Raw genomic sequence first — 18516 nt, 5'->3', positions numbered from 1 at the left:
GCCAAACTCTAACTAACGCCCTAATGTTTGTGAAAGTCCTCAGTCAATATACAAGACTTGTAGGGAGATCTGGCAGGCAGCCTCCATCTCTCAAGTCAAGACAAATCTAGAAGGCACCATATTAATCAATCAATCATAGCATTTATATAGCGCACTACTCACCCGGAGGGTCTCAAGGCGCTGGGGGGGGGGTCCGCTACTGCTCGAACAGCCAGGTCTTGAGCTGCTTCCTGAAGGCGAGGTGGTCCTGGGTCAGGCGGAGGTGGGTCGGGAGGGAGTTCCAAGTCTTGGCAGCCAGGTAGGAGAAGGACCTTCCTCCTGTGGTGGCTCTTCGGATGCGGGGGACGGTGGCGAGGGCGTGGCTGGTCGATCGAAGCTGGCGTTTGGGAGCGTAGAAGTTGAGGCAACTGTTGAGGTATCCTGGTCCTTGGTTGTGTAGGGCTTTGTGTGCGTGGGTGAGGAGCCGGAAGGTGATTCTCTTGTTGACCGGGAGCCAGTGCAGGTCTCTCAGGTGTCCGGAGATGTGGCTGCGGCGGGGGATGTCCAGGATGAGTCGTGCTGAGGTGTTCTGGATCCGCTGGAGTCTTTTCTGGAGTTTGGCAGTGGTTCCAGCGTAGAGGGAGTTGCCGTAGTCGAGACGGCTGGTGACGAGGGCCTGGGTGACCGTCTTCCTGGTCTCGGTGGGGATCCATCGGAAGATCTTTCGTAGCATGCGCAGGATGTTGAAGCATGACGAGGAGACGGCGTTGACTTGTCTGGTCATGGAGAGGGAGGAGTCCAGGATGAAGCCCAGGTTGCGTGCGTGGTCTGTTGGTTTGGGTGTGCTGCCCAGGGCGGGGGGCAACCAGGAGTCGTCCCAGGCGGAGGGTGAGGATCCCAGGATGAGGACTTCCGTCTTGTCAGAGTTCAGTTTCAGGCGGCTTTTCGACATCCATTTGGCTACGTCTGTCATCCCTTCGTGCAGGTTGGCTCAGGCGGTGGCCGGGTCGTTAGTGAGGGAGAGGACCAGCTGGGTGTCGTCGGCGTAGGAGATGATGTTCAGGTTATGTTGGCGTGCGATGGCTGCGAGGGGGCTCATGTAGACGTTGAAGAGTGTTGGGCTGAGCGAGGAGCCTTGAGGAACGCCGCAGATGACTTCGGTGGCTTCCGATCTGAACGGGGGGAGGCGGACTCTCGGTGTCCTTCCGGCAAGGAAGGAGGTGATCCACTCCAGTGCCTTCTCCTGGATTCCGACGTTGCTGAGGCGCTGTACTAGGGTACGGTGGCAGACAGTGTCAAAGGCCGCGGAGAGGTCCAGGAGGATGAGGGCCGCTGTTTCTCCGTTGTCGAGCAGGGCTCGGATGTCATCGGTGGCTGCGATCAGGGCGGTCTCGGTGCTGTGGTTGGCCCGGAAGCCAGACTGCGAGAGGTCGAGGGATCCGTTCGTCTCGAGGAAGGCGGCCAGTTGCTTGTTGACGGTCTTCTGGATGACTTTGGCTGGAAACGGGAGCAGCGAGATGGGGCGGTAGTTCTTGAGGTCGGTTGGGTCTGCTGATGGTTTCTTGAGTAGAGCGCTGAGTTCGGCGTGCTTCCAGCTCTCCGGGAAGGTGGCGGTGTCGAAGGAGGTGTTGATGATTTCCCGCAGGTGGGGTGCGATGACAGCGTCGGCCTTGTTGAAGACGTGGTGAGGGCAGGGGTCTGTCGGAGATCCGGAGTGGATGGAGTTCATCGTGCGGATGGTGACTTCGGTGCTGATCGGGGTCCAGGCGCGGAGGGGGGTGGTGGGGGGCGGTGGTTCGGTTGTGGCGTGCGTCGGTTGAGTGCTGAAGCTGTTGTGTATGTCCGCGATCTTGTTGTGGAAGTAGGAGGCGAGGGAGTTGCAGAGGTCTTGCGAAGGGGTGAGGTCGTTGTTTCCGGCGTTGGGGTTGGAGAGCTCTTTCACGATGTTGAAGAGTTCCTTGCTGTTGTGTGCGTTGTTGACCAGTCGTTCCTTGAAGGCTGTTTTCTTGGTGGCGTGGATCAGCTGGTGGTGTTTTCGGGTGGCGAGCTTGAGGGCAGTCATGTTGTCCGGTGTTGGGTCTCTGCGCCAGGTTTTCTAGAGTGCTCTGCAGTTCTTCTTGGAGCTCTTGAGGTCGTCGTTAAACCATGGGGCTTTCTTGCTGCCGAGTCTGCTCGGCGGGGTCTTCAGCGGGGCGAGGTCGTCTGCGCAGTCCCTGATCCATTTCGTGAAATTGGTGGCTGCTTGGCTGGGGTTTGTTGTGCTGGTGGGAGGGTTCTTGTTCAGGGAAGTAGCGAGCTGGTCTGCAGTGATCTTGTTCCAGCTTCTGCGGGGAGCCTGTTTCTGGTGATGGTGGAGCGTGGTCCTTTTGAAGCTGAAGTGGACGCAGCTGTGGTCCGTCCAGTGGAGCCCCGTGGCGTGGCTGAAGGCGATGTCCTTGCTGGAAGCGAAGATCGGGTCGAGAGTGTGTCCGGCGTAGTGGGTGGGGGTGGTCACCAGTTGCTTGAGTCCGAGGTTGGCGAGGTTGTCCAGCAGGGTGGTGGTGTTGCGGTCGTTGTTGTTCTCCAGGTGGAAGTGGAGGTCCCCGAGGAGGATGTAGTCGGCGGAGGGGAGGGCGTGTGGGCTGATGAAGTCGGCGATGTCCTCGCTGAATTGTGTGCTTGGTCCCGGGGGTCTGTAGATGAGGGTGCCTCTGAGGGTGGTCTTGGGGTTGACGTGGATCTGGAAGTGCAGGTGTTCGGCGGTTGCGAGGGTGTCGTCGGTGTTGGTCGTGATGCGGATGGTGTTCCTGTGGATGATGGCGATGCCTCCTCCTGTGTTGTTGATGCGGTCCCTTCGGATGATCTTGTAGCCGTCTGGGATGGCAATGGCGATGTCGGGCGCTGAGGAGGCGTTCATCCAGGTTTCCGTGAGGAAGGCGACGTCGGGGTCTGTGGTGTCGAGCAGGTTCCAGAGCTCGACGGCGTGTCTGTGGACGGATCGGGTGTTGAGCAGGATGCACTTCAGGTGGGTGCTGCTGGAGGTCGGCTTGGTGGGTGCTGGTGTGGCGAGGGTCCGGTTGCAGGTGAATTGCAGGTGTGGCAGCTGAAGGGTCCGTGGGTGCGTCTCGGTGTGGCTCGGTAGCAGCCCGGGGTTCGGCCGGTGTTGAGTGCGTTGAGTTCGGTGGTGTCGTAGGTCCGTCGGGTCAGCTTCCGTCGGTGGGGGCCAGGGGTCCTGCCACTGGGCGCGGTCCGGGCGCAGACGGGCTTACCTTTGGCGCACCTTCAGCGCTCAATCGGTGCTCCTGCTGCGCGCGTCCGCTGCGCGGTCGCTCTGAGGGCGTCATAAGTAAGGAGCCGGGTGGGCGGGTCAGCTGGGTGGCGGGAGCGGGGCGGCCAATGGGCTGGTGGTGGGCGGGGCCGCAGGGAGGCAGCGGCGGGAACCTCTGGGCGTCCGGTGGCGGTTCTGTGTCCCTGGGTCCAGCGAGGGGGGCAGGGGGAGATCCGGGCGGCCCAGCGGCGGCTGGGGCGTTCAGCAGCGGAGAAGCAGGAGGCAGGCAGCGGCAGGAAGCAAGGGGGTGACCCGGCCTAGTTAAAGGCGCAGTGGTCACATATTACGTTTTAACACTGTACTGTGGCAATGATGTAGAACTGAGATTTAAGAGTGTTGGAGTAGACCGACAAAGGTGCCAGTATAATGCAGAATCTGGGCCTATCAGTGACCTCCGAAACCACCAGTACTTTTTAGAACTCAAATATATTCAAAATTAGTAAAGTTTTGCATGCAGTATTATTGTGTCCTTATTTTGTTCCCTTTCTATGTCATGGTAAGAGACGTTTCGCACTCTCAGTGGAATGGGTATGCCCTAATGTTGGTCCCATGCACACTGTGTCACTAGAATTAAGCTGTGCACGACTGATGAGCCCATAACTAAGGTAAAATCAGTCCTGGGTTACTGGTGTTCCTGTTCAGGGGGGACCTGGCTTAACAGTTCAGGCTGGACTATTCCCATGAGGAGTAGGGTAAGGACGAAGTTGCATTTGGCTTGGTCCAAACTAAGGTGGCGTCGTGAACAAAAGAAAGATAGGTTGCTAACCAGAGCGATTGCCTGGGGTTAGAGAAATTGCAAGCATTCCTTACATCACTTTTTCTGTGCTTGATTAATTGACTAGGGTGCAAGAACCACGTAAACAAAAAAATACATACACAATTACTAATTGAGGAGCACCATGCTAGAGAACACTGACTCATAAATAAGGTCTCTTGCCATTGCATGTGCCAAGAAAAAAAGTACATTCACCACAAGAAGTGGACTGCCCACAAATATCTCACTTAAAATGTATATATGACCTGCCAAGTGAATATGAAATGACAAACAAGGTAAAGGAGTTACTGCATACCAGACTACCTGGCCATCATTCACTTGTTAATGGCCAAGAAAGAGAACTGGTGCACAAAAAGATTTGTATTGACTCTTGCCACGTCTAGTCACACAGAATGTATGGTGTCTATTCAATCTAACACAACGATATAGGGGTCCCATTTTCAATGCGTTCCATTCACTAAATGGGATCCCCTCACCACTAGTCAAAATCAGAGGTTCAGTTCCAGGTTGATTTAGTTGCAGCATTTGGCTTTTTGAACACTGGACTATCCATGACTAATCAAAGAAGCATAGAAAAGCAAGTATCTGTCAAAACTAAAGTACCCTACTTGACACCAATGAATTGGATTCTTTTCTACAGCAGTTTAGTAGTTCCATCATCAGAAAATGGGTATGGTATTAGTAAATCAATAGTAAGTGGTCAACAGGATGTTTTATCAGGGATGAATCACATGAAACATTTTACATTTCTTACAAAACACTTTTCAGGTAATAAAAACAGTGGCCACTTTGGTATTCATTGGATTTCAAATGCTCACCTCATATAGACCCTTCACATACATCCAGGGTAAATGAGATTTAAACAGCAAACTAAACCAAAAAAGAAAGGTTGGCAGTTTGAACTAGCATTAACACACTTTTCTTGAAATGGCAGTTACAATTGGAGGGCTTGTTAAAATCCGAACCCAATTCTGTGGAATTAACGGCTAGTTGGTTTAGAAACAACATATTTGCAGAAGCAATTCTAGGATACACTTACCAGCCACAATGGATTTACAGCCTTTAAAAAGGTGCATTCTGAAGTGGAGGAATCATAAATAAGGTATTGGTCCTATTCCATCTAGGCCTCTCCGAGTTTTAAAACACATTTTTTTTTTTTAAGAGTTTTATATAGCACTGAGTAGATTCAGGGGTATCGGAGCGCTTTACAGACCAAAGATGGAGACAGAGACAAGGCAGTGATTGGAGAGCATCGATTGTAAAATACACACTTGATTGAGGGTTGGTTTACAGCAGTTTGTGGAGGGGAAAACAAGTGATAGGAGAAAAAGAGTCCAGTGGTGAGCTAAGTGTTGGAGTCCGAAGGGTTTAAGTGTCAGTTGAGGAGAATCATTTTTTACTGTCTTTTGAAGCTCATAAAAGAGTGTTTAGTCTGGATATTCATTGGCAGGGCATTCCTGATTTTGGGTGCATTGCCAGAAAAGGAGCATGTGAAGGCTTTTTGTTTGTGTTTTTTTGGTGGGATGCGATGCAGAGTGTTGGTGCTCCAAGATTTTTATTTGGCCCGCCTTAGAGAGTTTGGACGTAACGTAAGTTTGTTTCTTGGTGTAGAGGACTTTGTGGGTGAGGCAGGCCATTTTGAAGCAGCAAAAGGCGTCAATCTGGAGCCATTTACAAATAATTTTCAGGGCAGGGGAGATGTGATCATGTCTAAATAGCTCCTATTTCTGACCTGTCAGTAGGCGGCAGATGCCCAGTTCTCTTTCATTTATTCCGCTTTCATATTGTGGTTTCTGAAAGTAGATATGAGACCAAGAAAAGGCTTATGAATAGCAGAAGTAAAGACTGTAAAGGAGGATCTGTGATGAAAGTGTACAACGCAATTAGCACTACATCAGAAGACTTAAGCAATACCGCCACAGTAAGGTTGAGCCACAAATTTTGAAAAACTTAAATCATAAACAGAAAAACCTGATTTTCAAACCTCTTCTGCAGGGGACTATGGAATAACTAGATTAGTGTATATGTGGATAGTGTTTACAGCTGTATACTGCAGCATCAAAGCACTGTACACAAACGCTAATATTAAGGTTACCTTATGATTCCATGTCACCAAGGATGTGGTGAGCTAGTGCTGGGCTTTTCTATCATATTTTGAAATGCACTTGGATCAAATGAAGTTTAACCATGAATATGGCAAGCAAACATCATTGGGTTAAACAAAAGCCTACAATTAAAACATTTTCAAATGTCCCTGCTCCACGTGAGAAGCTCAAACATTCCACACATTTTCTTTGAAATCAGGAACTTGTAGTCTCGCTTTTTTAATGATTAGATAGGACAACAAATCCAAATGTGGCAACAAAACAAGTCTAGACTTGACAAACTAATTACACGTGGAACTGGGAAACCTAGGAGCTCTGGAATTGGAACACTGTTCTTGGTGACATGGAACAACAGGTACTTGTAGCCATTATTCAAAGTCAACAATATTTATGTCCTCAAAGGGTGAAAGGCAAAATGGAGTACTCAAAATGTCGGCTTATGCAATGCGGGTTCAGTGCACTGATGCTAGGGAAATAAAGAGAGTTCCAATTGGGAGAGGCAAAGCTGAAAAGCTCCACAGAAAGTGACCTCACAAAAAGCACCAAGTGGCTTCTGGCCCAAAAATCATTGCCCTCAGCCATATTAAATGGGCAAGTAATGTAAAAATCAGGAAGTCTGGCTTGCATTTCGAGTTCTTACTAAGCATTGTTTTTTTTGTTTTTTTAAAGCCAGATATAGTGGGAAATAAATGTGTTTGCTTTATATATGCATGCATTTGTGAGGTAAATAATTTAATGTGTGATGAATCACAGTACTGTAGAAATGTAAAACAATACTAGTTAAAAAATCCCTTCTGCCTTTTATAGCAAACACTCCATGGGAGGCGGAATGATACAGCAAGCACCCAATAGCATATGGTCCAATAGTAATACTTCTGTGGGTAGAGCAAAAAAGCCCACTCCATGATATTCTAAAGAATTCGTAAAGATCGGTCTTGCAGAAAGCTGCACTTCCAAGCCCCACCTAAAAAGCAGGTGTAAAAGCAGTTGCGGCCGCCATGACTCGCGGGTGGGGGGACGGTCAGGTGAGGGGTTCACTCGGGATTGCGGGGGGAGCGAGGGGGCGCCTCAGCTCCTGGCCAGAACCTGTGTTTTCCTGCTGTTCTCCTGAAAAGGGAGCAGCCACAGGCAGCCTCCCTCCCCTCCCCTAAGCCAATCACAACACTGCAATGGCAGCGTTGCGATTGGTGGGGACGGTACCCAGCCGGGCACCTATGGGGAGGCCATTTTCTTTATGTAGGCATGCAGCCCACATAGAGAAAAGGGAGAGTGCACATGACTGGTTTGGTCGGCCCTCTTGGGCCGACCAAACAGTCAGGGCCCATTGCATTGGGCAAGCCACTCCTCCCTTGCTTTCGAGCAGACCCGCCCACCCTCCCGCCCCCAACCAAACCCTTCAGCTTTCTCGCAGTGCGAGAAGCAGAAACATGAAATGGTAGTTTTACCATTTTATGTTTCTGCTTCTAGCACTGCGAGAAAGCAGTGGGTAGTCGCTCCTCCACCCCAATGTAGGAGCCACCCCTGTTTAAAGGAAGAACCAATGGCACAAGACAGCTAAGGAAACCCTATTGTGGGTAGCTGTTGCGCATTACAAATTAAATAACCAACTAACTAAGGAACTGTGCACTCTTTCACTCTATGCCCGGTACTCTCTTCTTGGGTCACAGTTTGCTTGTTATGGTTGTGTGTCGCTGGATAGTGTCAAGATCTGCCAAAAGCACTTTTATAGTGACATTGGTGCGAATGTTTGAAAGGTGGCGCAGTCCTGCTGAAGACAGGATTGATACAGAATGAAGAATGAGAAAACAAAACAAAGCACATAAATGTGCTTAACTTAAGAATGATAAAACTTTACATTCGCAGCCAATCAAACAAAATGCACATCTTTGTAATGTAGAATACTCTAATTTGGTTAGAAACATGACACACTTGCACCTGAATTCTAACGCACTTAAGAAAAGAAACAGTAAACCCCTAATACACTTTATCGACCTCAGAAAAATGAAAGGCTGATTGGGCCCCATCAGAATTTAAACCCATATGACAGGAATCTGTGATTTTTGCAGATCACATACCAATGTCAACAGCAAGCACTCAACACAGTGGACCATGTCAAGAGGCGGCTCCTCCGCTAAGGCGGAGGCGCGTCGCCCCACTGCTTTAAGAGGAGTGCAGAGGAAAAATAAAGTGATAATAACAGAACAGAGTAGTGAGCACACTCAAAGTGTGCATGAATGGTTGGCCGGCTGTCTTGGGCTGGCCAAATATTCATGCGCACTTTGTATGTTCCCCACCAGGCTGCAATACGCAAATTGGTGGGGAACATGCAGTGGCTACCTGTCCCTGTCTGAGCACAGAACCATGGCACTCCGGCCAATCACAATGCTGCATTGCAGCGTTATCATTGGCTTAGGAGAACCAGTCACAACGCTGCATTGCAGTGTTGTCATTGGCTTAGGGAGCCTTAGTGCTTCCTGCTACGGAGGAGAGAATGTGGCTAGCAATGCGACCAGCAGGTAAGTTTTCTTTATTTTCTCTTGTTTTCTACCCCCGTCACTCTTGACTGCCACCTCTGTTCACTACCAGCCGCCACTGGCCATTTCACGGTTTGCTCTCTCTCTATTGCAAACTTTGCAAGTGAATTATTGTATCCGGTCACAGGAAGTGAATTGCCAAGTGTGGGTCATGTTCCCTTTAAAATGTGAGGATAAACTGTCCTTTATGCAGCTTACATTGAAATCATAAGAGCAGGAACTTAAGCAAATGAGAATAAGTCCTGGCTGCAAGCTATTTTTAAAGATTAAATGTTCCAGACAGTGAATAGTTCCAACTGATAAAGCCTGGTCGGCTTGAATGACAGGTCAGTGGGCGGATGCACCCGCTGCTGCTGTCTGTTAGGGACCGTGAGGTCACGTGTTTGAGTTTGTACATTGATTTGGGCAATATAAATATCTTTAATTTAAAAAGGGCCAACCAATAAAATATGTTGGAAGAATATTTGTTAGACTCCAACCCCCTACCACCACCCTGGATCCTTGCAGCCCCTGGACAACCAAGTAATAACAAATATGAGAGTGCTGCAGAGACCTGCCTATTAGTCCAGTTTACCCACCCAAATCGTAAGAAAGCATGGCCCAGGGTCGGCCTGGTCTGTAGGGCAGTTGGCAGTGCCCAAATGGTTGGTCTGAGATGTCAGTGTGTGGGCCAATTTTTTAGCCATTTGTGGGACTGTTTGATGGTCTGGTCGTCTGGTTTTTACTGTTGATTTCCCTGATATTATCACAAACATTGCCTGCAGCCACCACAGATTAATGTAGCCCCCATTTCCTCGCAAAACACCTATAGAATCTGGGTCGGATTCACAAAGAGCCTCCACAGTCGTGTCGAGATCTCCACACTTGTGGCGAGATATCCACACTCATGATGGGATCTCCAGAATGAGAAACTGCAGTGCTGAGATCCAGCCACAAGTGTGGAGACCACCACAACTGTGAAGCCTCCACCTTGACGGCGGAGGCTCTCTGTGAATCAGGTCCTGAGTCTTTACAAGATCACAGCGGCCCCAATTTACAAACGTGGTATGCTTTTAGCTATCGGATTTGCTCATAAGGAATACTTTTATGGTGGTGCCTGTGCCTATATTGCAGTCCGACACTGGAGAGGGCCCTAAGGTTCGCAATGTAAATTACACCAACACACCCGAGAGCGTCAATTGCACCCCTACATAATACATATCAAGGGACCGCAGCAAAACTGTGTGAACACTTGTGTTGTGAAGTCATGGCTGCTTTCGAGGAGAGCAGTGAACAACAAGGACATTAACTAATAATACACAATGCACAACGAGAAGGCAATCCTTAACAGGGTGTCAAGGTACGCAGACACATAGGACAACCATCACCCACAGAGGAGAGAGCCCTTGAAAAGAACACTCTATCAATGGGCAAGGAATAGACCACCCAGCCCAGGCCCATGAAAAGAACACTCTCACCATGGGGCAAGGAAGAGGCAACCCAGCCCAGGCCCCTCAGAAGATAAGACAGCTGTAAGATATGAAGAGGAGACTTCAGCAGAAGCAAAGCACTAGTCCCACAGTAGGAAGGTACAAATACATGACTGAATACAGGAATTAATTAATATGTATCAGCATGTGGCAATCCACGGCACAGGCAAGAAGGGTCATGTCACAGTATTTGTCACTTTAATAATGAAAAAGGGAGAAGGAGAGAGGGAGAGCCCAAGTGAGGAAGGCAATGGATACTCTGATGGAAAGCTGGGCTCTCAGTCCTCCTGGAATCTGAGAGTTAAGGTGGAAAGTGTTTCAAGGCCTAGCTCAAAGGTGGTGGTGAATAGATGAGAAGGAGTACTGTACAACACAGTTACATGGCAGCAATAAAGATATGAATGTCTAGGCAGAGATATCGATTTTTGAAAGTTCACAACACCATAATAATATGAGTATGTGTACACAAGGGAAGCGGGTCTAATTGTTAAAAGCAAAGCACGGAAAGTGTAATGCAGGATCTTACCGCCATAAATCACGGCCATTTGATATAAATGCTGGACAATCACAAAGTGATGGTAAGCAACAAAATGCTCTTGGAATTGTCCAAGGACTGTTTTCAAGCGGGCTCTATTTGCAACAGACACTCAATCACAACACTGTAAGATGGAGGATCAGAATGAATAACTTTGTTACGGTTCCCAATCCTTAGCAGACCTTGGCTCATAAACACAGAAGAACTCAATTGAAATCAAAATATAGTCCAACGTTAACCTGCAAATAACTAGGAAGTGCTTGGATTGTTCAGGGAAGGAAGTTAAACTGTAGGGAGAGGATGTGGCCTAACTGCCAATCTCAAATGTGAAGACTCGGCAATGACGCTCAACATCCTGCGATTCTGGGCAAATCACGTAATCTCCCCGTGCCTAACAAAAATGAATGTGTCCTTGTGTTACGCAACTGGTGCTCATGTAAAGTGCTCTGATACCCGATACCTTCGGGTCAAGTCCGCGCAATATAAAATTCCGAAAAACAAAACAAAAAAACTTTCCAGAAAGATAAGACTATCACACAGAATAGAGTTAAGTGCTGCTGGATTCAGTTAAATTGTGTCATTTCGTTACTTGGAGCAATAGCGGCTAAAGGTCAACAGATTATCACCCAGGAGGGACATACCTAGGTAAAGGGTACATGCCATGGGCACAAAGGGCCCACAACTGAGAAGGCAGACCCTTCTTCATATGGCTACAACTCGGAGCTCCAGGTACTGGACTTCCATTCAACCATCAGGGTGAAAAAGAAGAAAACAATAAGTCAATACAGTTAAGCGATGTGATGGCCAATCGAAATCCCCTCCCAGGTCACCTGCACGTGTGGATGTAGTTTCTTGGGTCCGCCCTCTTCTGAACTTTGCAGATGGATAGAAAGGGCTTCCAGGCACGGTGTCTGTGTGTCTGGACTCATTATGCTGGTTGGCTTCTTCCACATAGGCAAGTGCAGTAAGAGGGAAGGAGAGCCGAGGTTTCAGACTGGTGTGCAGCCAAGATGACGAACGAGGAGCTATACATTCAGCAGCAGGGTCCATGTAGCTCTTTAGCCTACAAGTAGTTCAATAAGTTTGATGTGAGCGTTAGTTTATATTTCCAAGTCCTGGAAGATGGGCAGTTGCCTACTGCCAATCACAGCAAGTGCACCCTTTAGAAGTTCAAAATGTTGGATAGGCTATTTGGAGCAGCTTCCCGGGGTTGCCGGAAAGGCAACGCTGGACTCCTTCCACAAAGTACATTGTTGTGGTCACTCTATAAATGTAGCTGGCAAGTTTCATCATTCGGTTGCCTGCCCTGGAAAGAAATCATGTGCATTCTCCTCTGACCTGGAACCAAATAAACAGGTGAGAAAGGAGTGAATGTGTGTATGGGGGAGGGGGGGGGTCGATTGGTTTTTCCTTCTTGCTGTATTTGGGGCATCATCGATCCTCCATAGTTAAAATACCCCACAGTCACAATCAGCTATCGGTAATTCTCATGGAAAAAGTGCCTCCAGTAACGGTGAATTATCCCATTTATATACACCTTCAAGTGTCGGTTCCTATTGAACAACCTATGCACACAATTCTTACTTTCAAGCACATCAAACAACAAATGTGAAAAGATCACAAGCAACTGAATTTAATTTATCAAGGGAAACCAGAATGTATCAGCCTGGGTGAGAAGTGTGCACATGAAATCACTGCCACCAGCCAGGGCCTGTGCAAAGGGAGGGATCATAACGTGGCTGCGACCCTAGAAACCTCAAGGTGAGTAGACCAATAAAAAGCTCCCGTCTAGGAGAACACTAAAAGACGCTAAGGATGCCAGATTCACTCGTCATGACAGATATTGCCTAAAGTCTTTGAATTTTAAATTATAAACTATTATCTGGTGGGTTGGAGTAGTTAACTCAAAGTAAGCAAACCAAAGTTAGAACACCCAGACTTTTTAGATCATCAATTATAAGTCCATGACTGAAGATACAGTGCCAATCATTATTAGGGGGTACAAAAGGGGGTGGTGATGGACGGAGCATCGAACCAATCAAACACTCGCACCCAGTCAAAAGATCTGGGTTGAATCCATCACCGATCTTTAGCCCACTCTGCCACCCCAGTTCAGACATGGCCATATGCAAATCAGTCTGACTCTGTCCCTCATGGGAACAGTACAGCCCGAACTTTAACCCAGATCTTTTGACAGGGTGCGAGTGTTTGATTGGTTCGGATGCTCCGTCCATCACCACCCCCTTTTGTACCAAATCATTATTAGGGGGCACAATATACAAAGTATCCTAGGTGCCCAAAGGGTGAATGCTCCCATTTATTGCTTTCCAGGGGCATTTTGGTATTACATAAGAGGACACAAACCCTTGTGCACATTTAGCACTGGTGAAATCTCAAGGGGTGTTCCCTCATTTACAGGGGAGCGTCGGCGATGCAAATGAGAAAATTTGGTGCCTTTGCCTTCACATCAGTGAAGAGAAGACAGTGTTTTTAAAAAAAATGTATTTAAGACACCGCTGAGGCATCCCCAGCTCTCGGGTAGAGTCACTCATTGAGCCCCCACCTGTAGCAGGATACCAATCCCCATTTCTTTTAAAAGTGAGGTCAGTGTACTGGTCACCGAGAAAAGTGGACCAGCAGCTTCAGTCAGTCTGCCTTTCACTAATGCACTGCTCAGGTCATGCCGGCACCGTTAACAGAGCATTTGCTGTGATAGGGGACGCTGGCTCCATCAATGGTGCGATGTGGCACGAATATGCCTCTTGACCCTGCATCCCGTTACTCTGCATGTTGTTACAACGCATACCATTACCCCACAAATCGTTACAACGACTTGCGGAGGGGGACGCTGGGTGTTGGAATAGTATGATTTACTATTCCAGCTCTAGTCTGTGTGGACAGTAAGGAAATGAAATGAAAAAGGTTCTTAATAAAGCGCACTGTGACCAAGCGGCTTCCTGGCGCTAGAGGTGGGAAGCCGCTTGGTCACAGTGCGCTTTATTAAGAACCTTTTTCATTTCATTTCCTTAGGAAGGTGTTGGATTTTAAATCCAACACCTTCTCCCCCCTCCACAAGTCATTGTTACGACTTGCGGTGTAATGGTATGCGTTGTTTCAAGCATGAAAGTTCCTGTACTTAAAAGCCATGACAAGTGGAAGCTCTCACACATGACATGGGACCACATGCAACATATGCTGCTTAAAATCAAAGAAAGACCAATCATGCTTCACGGGCCACTACTTAAGACCCATACAAACTCTAAAATGTTGTTAGAAAATCAGTTTGTCAGCTGGAAAAGCAGTATAATGAATGTGTGCCTGCATAAATGTCAACAGTTGGGTGGATCTAGTTTTCAATATTTACACAAATGTCTGCTTAAGAAATCAATGAATTATGTATTGTTAGCAAACATTTCAAGGCAAACGCCTCCAAATGTATAACCCACACACAGACACAACTAAGGTTGAAGATTTGAAGAGAGTAAGGCTTTCCTCGATGTGACAACAACGCAGAGGCTTGCAGTAATTGCCACAGTCTGACACAACAATATAATTGATTTATTTCAGATTGTATCATGTTAGCCAATGTCAATACAAATAGCATTATTGCGTCTCTTTCCTCCCTACGTTTCGCACTCATACTTTAGTTTAGACAATGCATGGCAGCCCTTTGACCTGTATATCAACATGTTTGAAAACTGTACAATACTTGTAAACTGAGATTACCTAATCATAATTTGGGCTCCCGGTTTTATGGTATTTATTTTTTTGACATTTCCGTCTGTATTTATCCATGTTTATTTTATCAGCATATATCCATTTGGGTTTTGTGAAAAAAACGTAATCTTAAACGAATTTCCACATTTATTTAACCAATAAATGTACATGGATACTTGAACACCAGACAGGTTTCATTGACAAACATACCCATTAATGATAAATTAATCCACTAGTATGAAATCATGTACGTGTTAGTATCAACATTGTCCATACATACAGCTGTTTAAACCTCACTAATACACATTATTTATTTTTTTACTTTCTCAACTATCAATCTGCAGAGCTATTGGCCTGGCAGTCATGACTATAAGCATTTAGAATCACTCAAAAACAAAAAAAACATTTCCATTGTTATCCATATTTAAAAATAAACCCAGATATTAAAATAGATCGTTTGCTGTCTGTATTTATCGGTAAAAATTGAAAACTGGTAGACTTAATCATAATGCTACCTTTTCTCTTGCATGGAGACGTCAAATGAATAGGTTTAGTAGCCATACAGCAAGGCGCTGGAACAGTGCGGCAATGAAGAACGAAACTGGGCGTCGAAGCCAAATAAACATTCTTTTTTGCTTTGCTGAAATATCCGAACATTAAGAGTTTTTGGTTTCTGCTCCTAACAAAAGTTAGAGCACATTGGGGCAAATCTCTCTCCTATTTGCACACATCAATCAACAGACGAAGAATGACCAGCTAACATTTGCAAAGTGCAAAGTAGGTCTATTTAAGAGAGGCTTCCCCAGAGACGTTTTAAGGGATGGTTAAGTGCGCTCTTGCCCAGGGACCCCTGATAGCCAGCTCTGATCTGCAAAGGTTTGCCCTGGTGACGTTCAATATTTCTTGCGGTACAAAAGGGGGTGGTGATGGACGGAGCATCCGAACCAATCAAACACTCACACCCAGTCAAAAGATCTGGGTTTAATAGATCACCGTTCTTTAGCCCACTCTGCCACCCCAGTTCAGACATGGCTATATGCAAATCAGTCTGACCCTGTGCCTCATGGGAACAGTCCAGCCAGAACTGCCAAGCCATGCCTTCTCTGGACCGGAAACAAGCTTCCGAGGACCGGTTTCTGGCATTACAGCCGTCTTCAGCCCGGCTTGCTTGAATCCAGTGGCAAAGTGAGCAAGGGACTCACATGTGAGCATACCCTGCCACACTTATGGCGGCCAAATGCGGTACAAAAGGGGTCCCTTGCTCACTTTGCCACTGGATTCAAGATAGCCTGGCTGATGAGGATTATGAATCCGAAACCGGTCCCAGGATGCTTGTTTCCGGTCCAGGAAGACATGGCTTGGCAGTTCGGGCTGGACTGTTCCCATGAGGCACAGGGTCAGACTGATTTGCATATGGCCATGTCTGAACTGGGGTGGGTGAGTGGGCTAAAGAATGGTGATGGATTAAACCCAGATCAGTTGACTGGGGGCGAGTGTTTGATTTGCTCAAACGCTCCATCCATCATCCCCTTTTGTATAGTTCAATATTTCTTACGCTGATTTTTTTTTAAAATTCTGCTTCTCTTTAATTTATTTATTGATCAAAGTCTATTACAGACATTTTGCAGAGAAATGTTGCATTTATGTTTCAAGCAATTTCCATAAAGTTTATTTTAGATCAAAACAGGACCTCATATATGATGAATGGGAGAGTGTCAGAGATTATTTGTGTAATATTAATGAGCAGCTGCTGTTTTACAATATTGAAAACACACATGACTATCCTTGAATATTAGATGTAAACACATATAGAATTTGGGCTAGTGTGCCTGTGTGCTGTCAGGACCTAGCAAAGGAGGGCAGGAAAAAGCTGAAAATGGATCATAAAGTTAAAACTGTTCCAAACAGGGGGCCTCGAAATACAATCCGCTCTGGGCCTCCAAAATCCTTAAGATGTCCCTGGCTAAACCTCTTGAGAACCCCCATAAATACATGCAAATACTGCAGCCACATAATCACAGACCTTCAGTCACCCCGAGGCTACAGCACCTTACTTGGTACTTATTCCACAGCATAAACAAAGATATTATGAACCAAAAACGTGAACATACTACCCACAACAACTCCTACCCAATGAAGGGCATTGGGCTATATTTCTGCTATACAGTTTGCACATAAACTTATCATAGCGCTCATTAAGTTGATACATTCAGGGTGCTGTGTGTTATAATGTGGTGTTGTTATATAGTCGATCAGCAACACCAGAGCGTATAAAAGTATTCAATATTTATTTTAAAAAAAATAATTAAAAAAAAATTCTATATACAATAAAGAATTTCGGAATTAAAAACTACAGACGATTCAGTACACATCGTACCTCTTACGAGCTAATGTGATACCTCCAATAAATACAAGCAATGCTTTCAAACTCGGGATACTGAAGACACTGTATCAGGGAGTGGTACACAGCTAGTAAAGACTGCAGCGTGTCTTTGAAATATTAAAAACATGCCTCCAGAGGGCTGAGCGCTGTCTTTTACTAAACGTCAAAATATTGCTCCAATAGACACATCAAGGTACATTTCAGTTCGGTGTGTTCTCCCAGGAGCACACCGACCACATAAAAGCGCTTTCCCCGTGGAAGGGGACCGGACTTCTAATACAACTGCTGAATGGGTGGACAGTCCCTGCTGGGGATTGTTCAGCTCACTGAAGTGAGTAAACCTCAGTGAAACGCTCACCTTGCTGCTGGAAAAGTAACAGGGCTGCAGAGAACAGGAGAAGGGGGGACATCGCAGGGCGCTTGGGTAGACAGGTGCGGCTAGACCTCGGAGTCTCGGCTTCCAGCAGCCTTCGTCCGCTTCCCACGCGATGCTCCTGTTCAATGGAGGGAAGGAAGGGGAAGATAGCTTTTATCCCAAGCCCCCTCCTCCCCGCTACCTGCGCGCGGCACGGGCTGTTGTTTGCAGAAGGAGTTGCACAACTTTTCAAGTTACAACAACGCTAGGGAAGGCGGAAGTTCGGCATGGCAAATTGCACATGTCACTTCTTCGAAGGAGGGGAGGGGCTATGCCTGTGTGAGATCGAACAGGGCGCCGGGATCTGTAACAGGCTTCTCTGTACGTACTTGTGCACATTTCTTCGAACAGTGGTGAGTAGAGAAATGTACTAGGAAGGTGGCCTAGTTTAGTCTAAATTGCCAAGTGAGGAATACTAGACCGGAGATTTTATTCAAGTCTTCACCACTTTTTCACTCTGTGTGATCTTGGGAAAATCCCTTCATTCCCCGTGCATCTTTGTCTGGCCACTTCGGAAGTGCTTAGGAACAGAACACAAAGAAATAATAGGCGCTATGTGAAATTGAATATGGATAATTCTTCCTAATAGACTAAATAGAGACGTCAAGTTGCCCCAAGTTCTCCGATAACCTATTTGCGTTTTCTTCGTAGTTGTTACTCGTAATCTTGACTCTACTAGTCCTTGATTACCTGGTGTTTGCCGTGAAGAATGCCCTGCTTTAAATCCCAAGCCAGCCTTCGGTAATATGGTAGTTAAATCAATTTAGTGCAATCAGTGACACGAAAACTACAACTCCCAAAATGCATTCGTTCTTCCAAGCCCAGATTTTGAACATTGTGAATAAACCCCCTAACCCTTACACTCTCCTCTAAGAACCACACTGAAAAATTGCTTCTAAGCAACAAGAATTTATTTACATGTTTAAAGCAAAACGATGGCTTGGTGTTGTTCACAAGACGGTAAAAGTGCAGAAAGTTTTCAGTTCATGAAGATATCAGCGGAGCTGGAGCATGACTCATTCGAAATGTCCCAGTAAATCAGCCCTCCAGGTACCTGCTCAGCTCCTCCTTCCCTCCGCCTCTGCCTTGAGGAGAGATTCTCCCAGCAGTTTACCTGCCAAGGTGTACTGAGACAAAGAACATGTGATTACTCAAACATTTCCTCTGTAAGACGTGAACAGCTTTGAAAATCGAGGCAGGGTGTAGTCAGGTTTATTTCAATGGGGGTAAGGGTCACAGGTAAACACGAAAAAAACACGTTTGTCACTCTACCGGTATGAAGGGGTCGGCAACATGA

At 46.8% G+C, this 18516-nt stretch overlaps 1 protein-coding gene across 2 annotated transcripts in view; it reads right to left on the bottom strand.

Moving 5' to 3' along the window:
* LOC144791816 (zinc metalloproteinase-disintegrin-like VLAIP-B) overlaps positions 1–17462 on the bottom strand; it is a 263161-nt gene extending 245699 nt beyond the window's left edge. The window contains exon 1 of one of the 2 annotated variants that reach the window (XM_078666597.1): positions 17163–17462. In XM_078666597.1, coding sequence (XP_078522723.1) covers positions 17163–17214 — 52 coding nt within the window. In that variant the 5' untranslated portion in view covers positions 17215–17462. The remainder of the gene's footprint in view (positions 1–17162) is intronic. The other variant, XM_078666598.1, reaches the window with a different exon arrangement.
* Positions 17463–18516: the final 1054 nt, after the last annotated feature.

This window comes from Lissotriton helveticus, chromosome 11, assembly GCF_964261635.1.
Source record: "Lissotriton helveticus chromosome 11, aLisHel1.1, whole genome shotgun sequence".
Lineage (NCBI taxonomy): Eukaryota > Metazoa > Chordata > Amphibia > Caudata > Salamandridae > Lissotriton > Lissotriton helveticus.
Note: the sequence above shows the minus strand (reverse complement) of the source record. Positions and strands in the feature narration are given on the sequence as shown.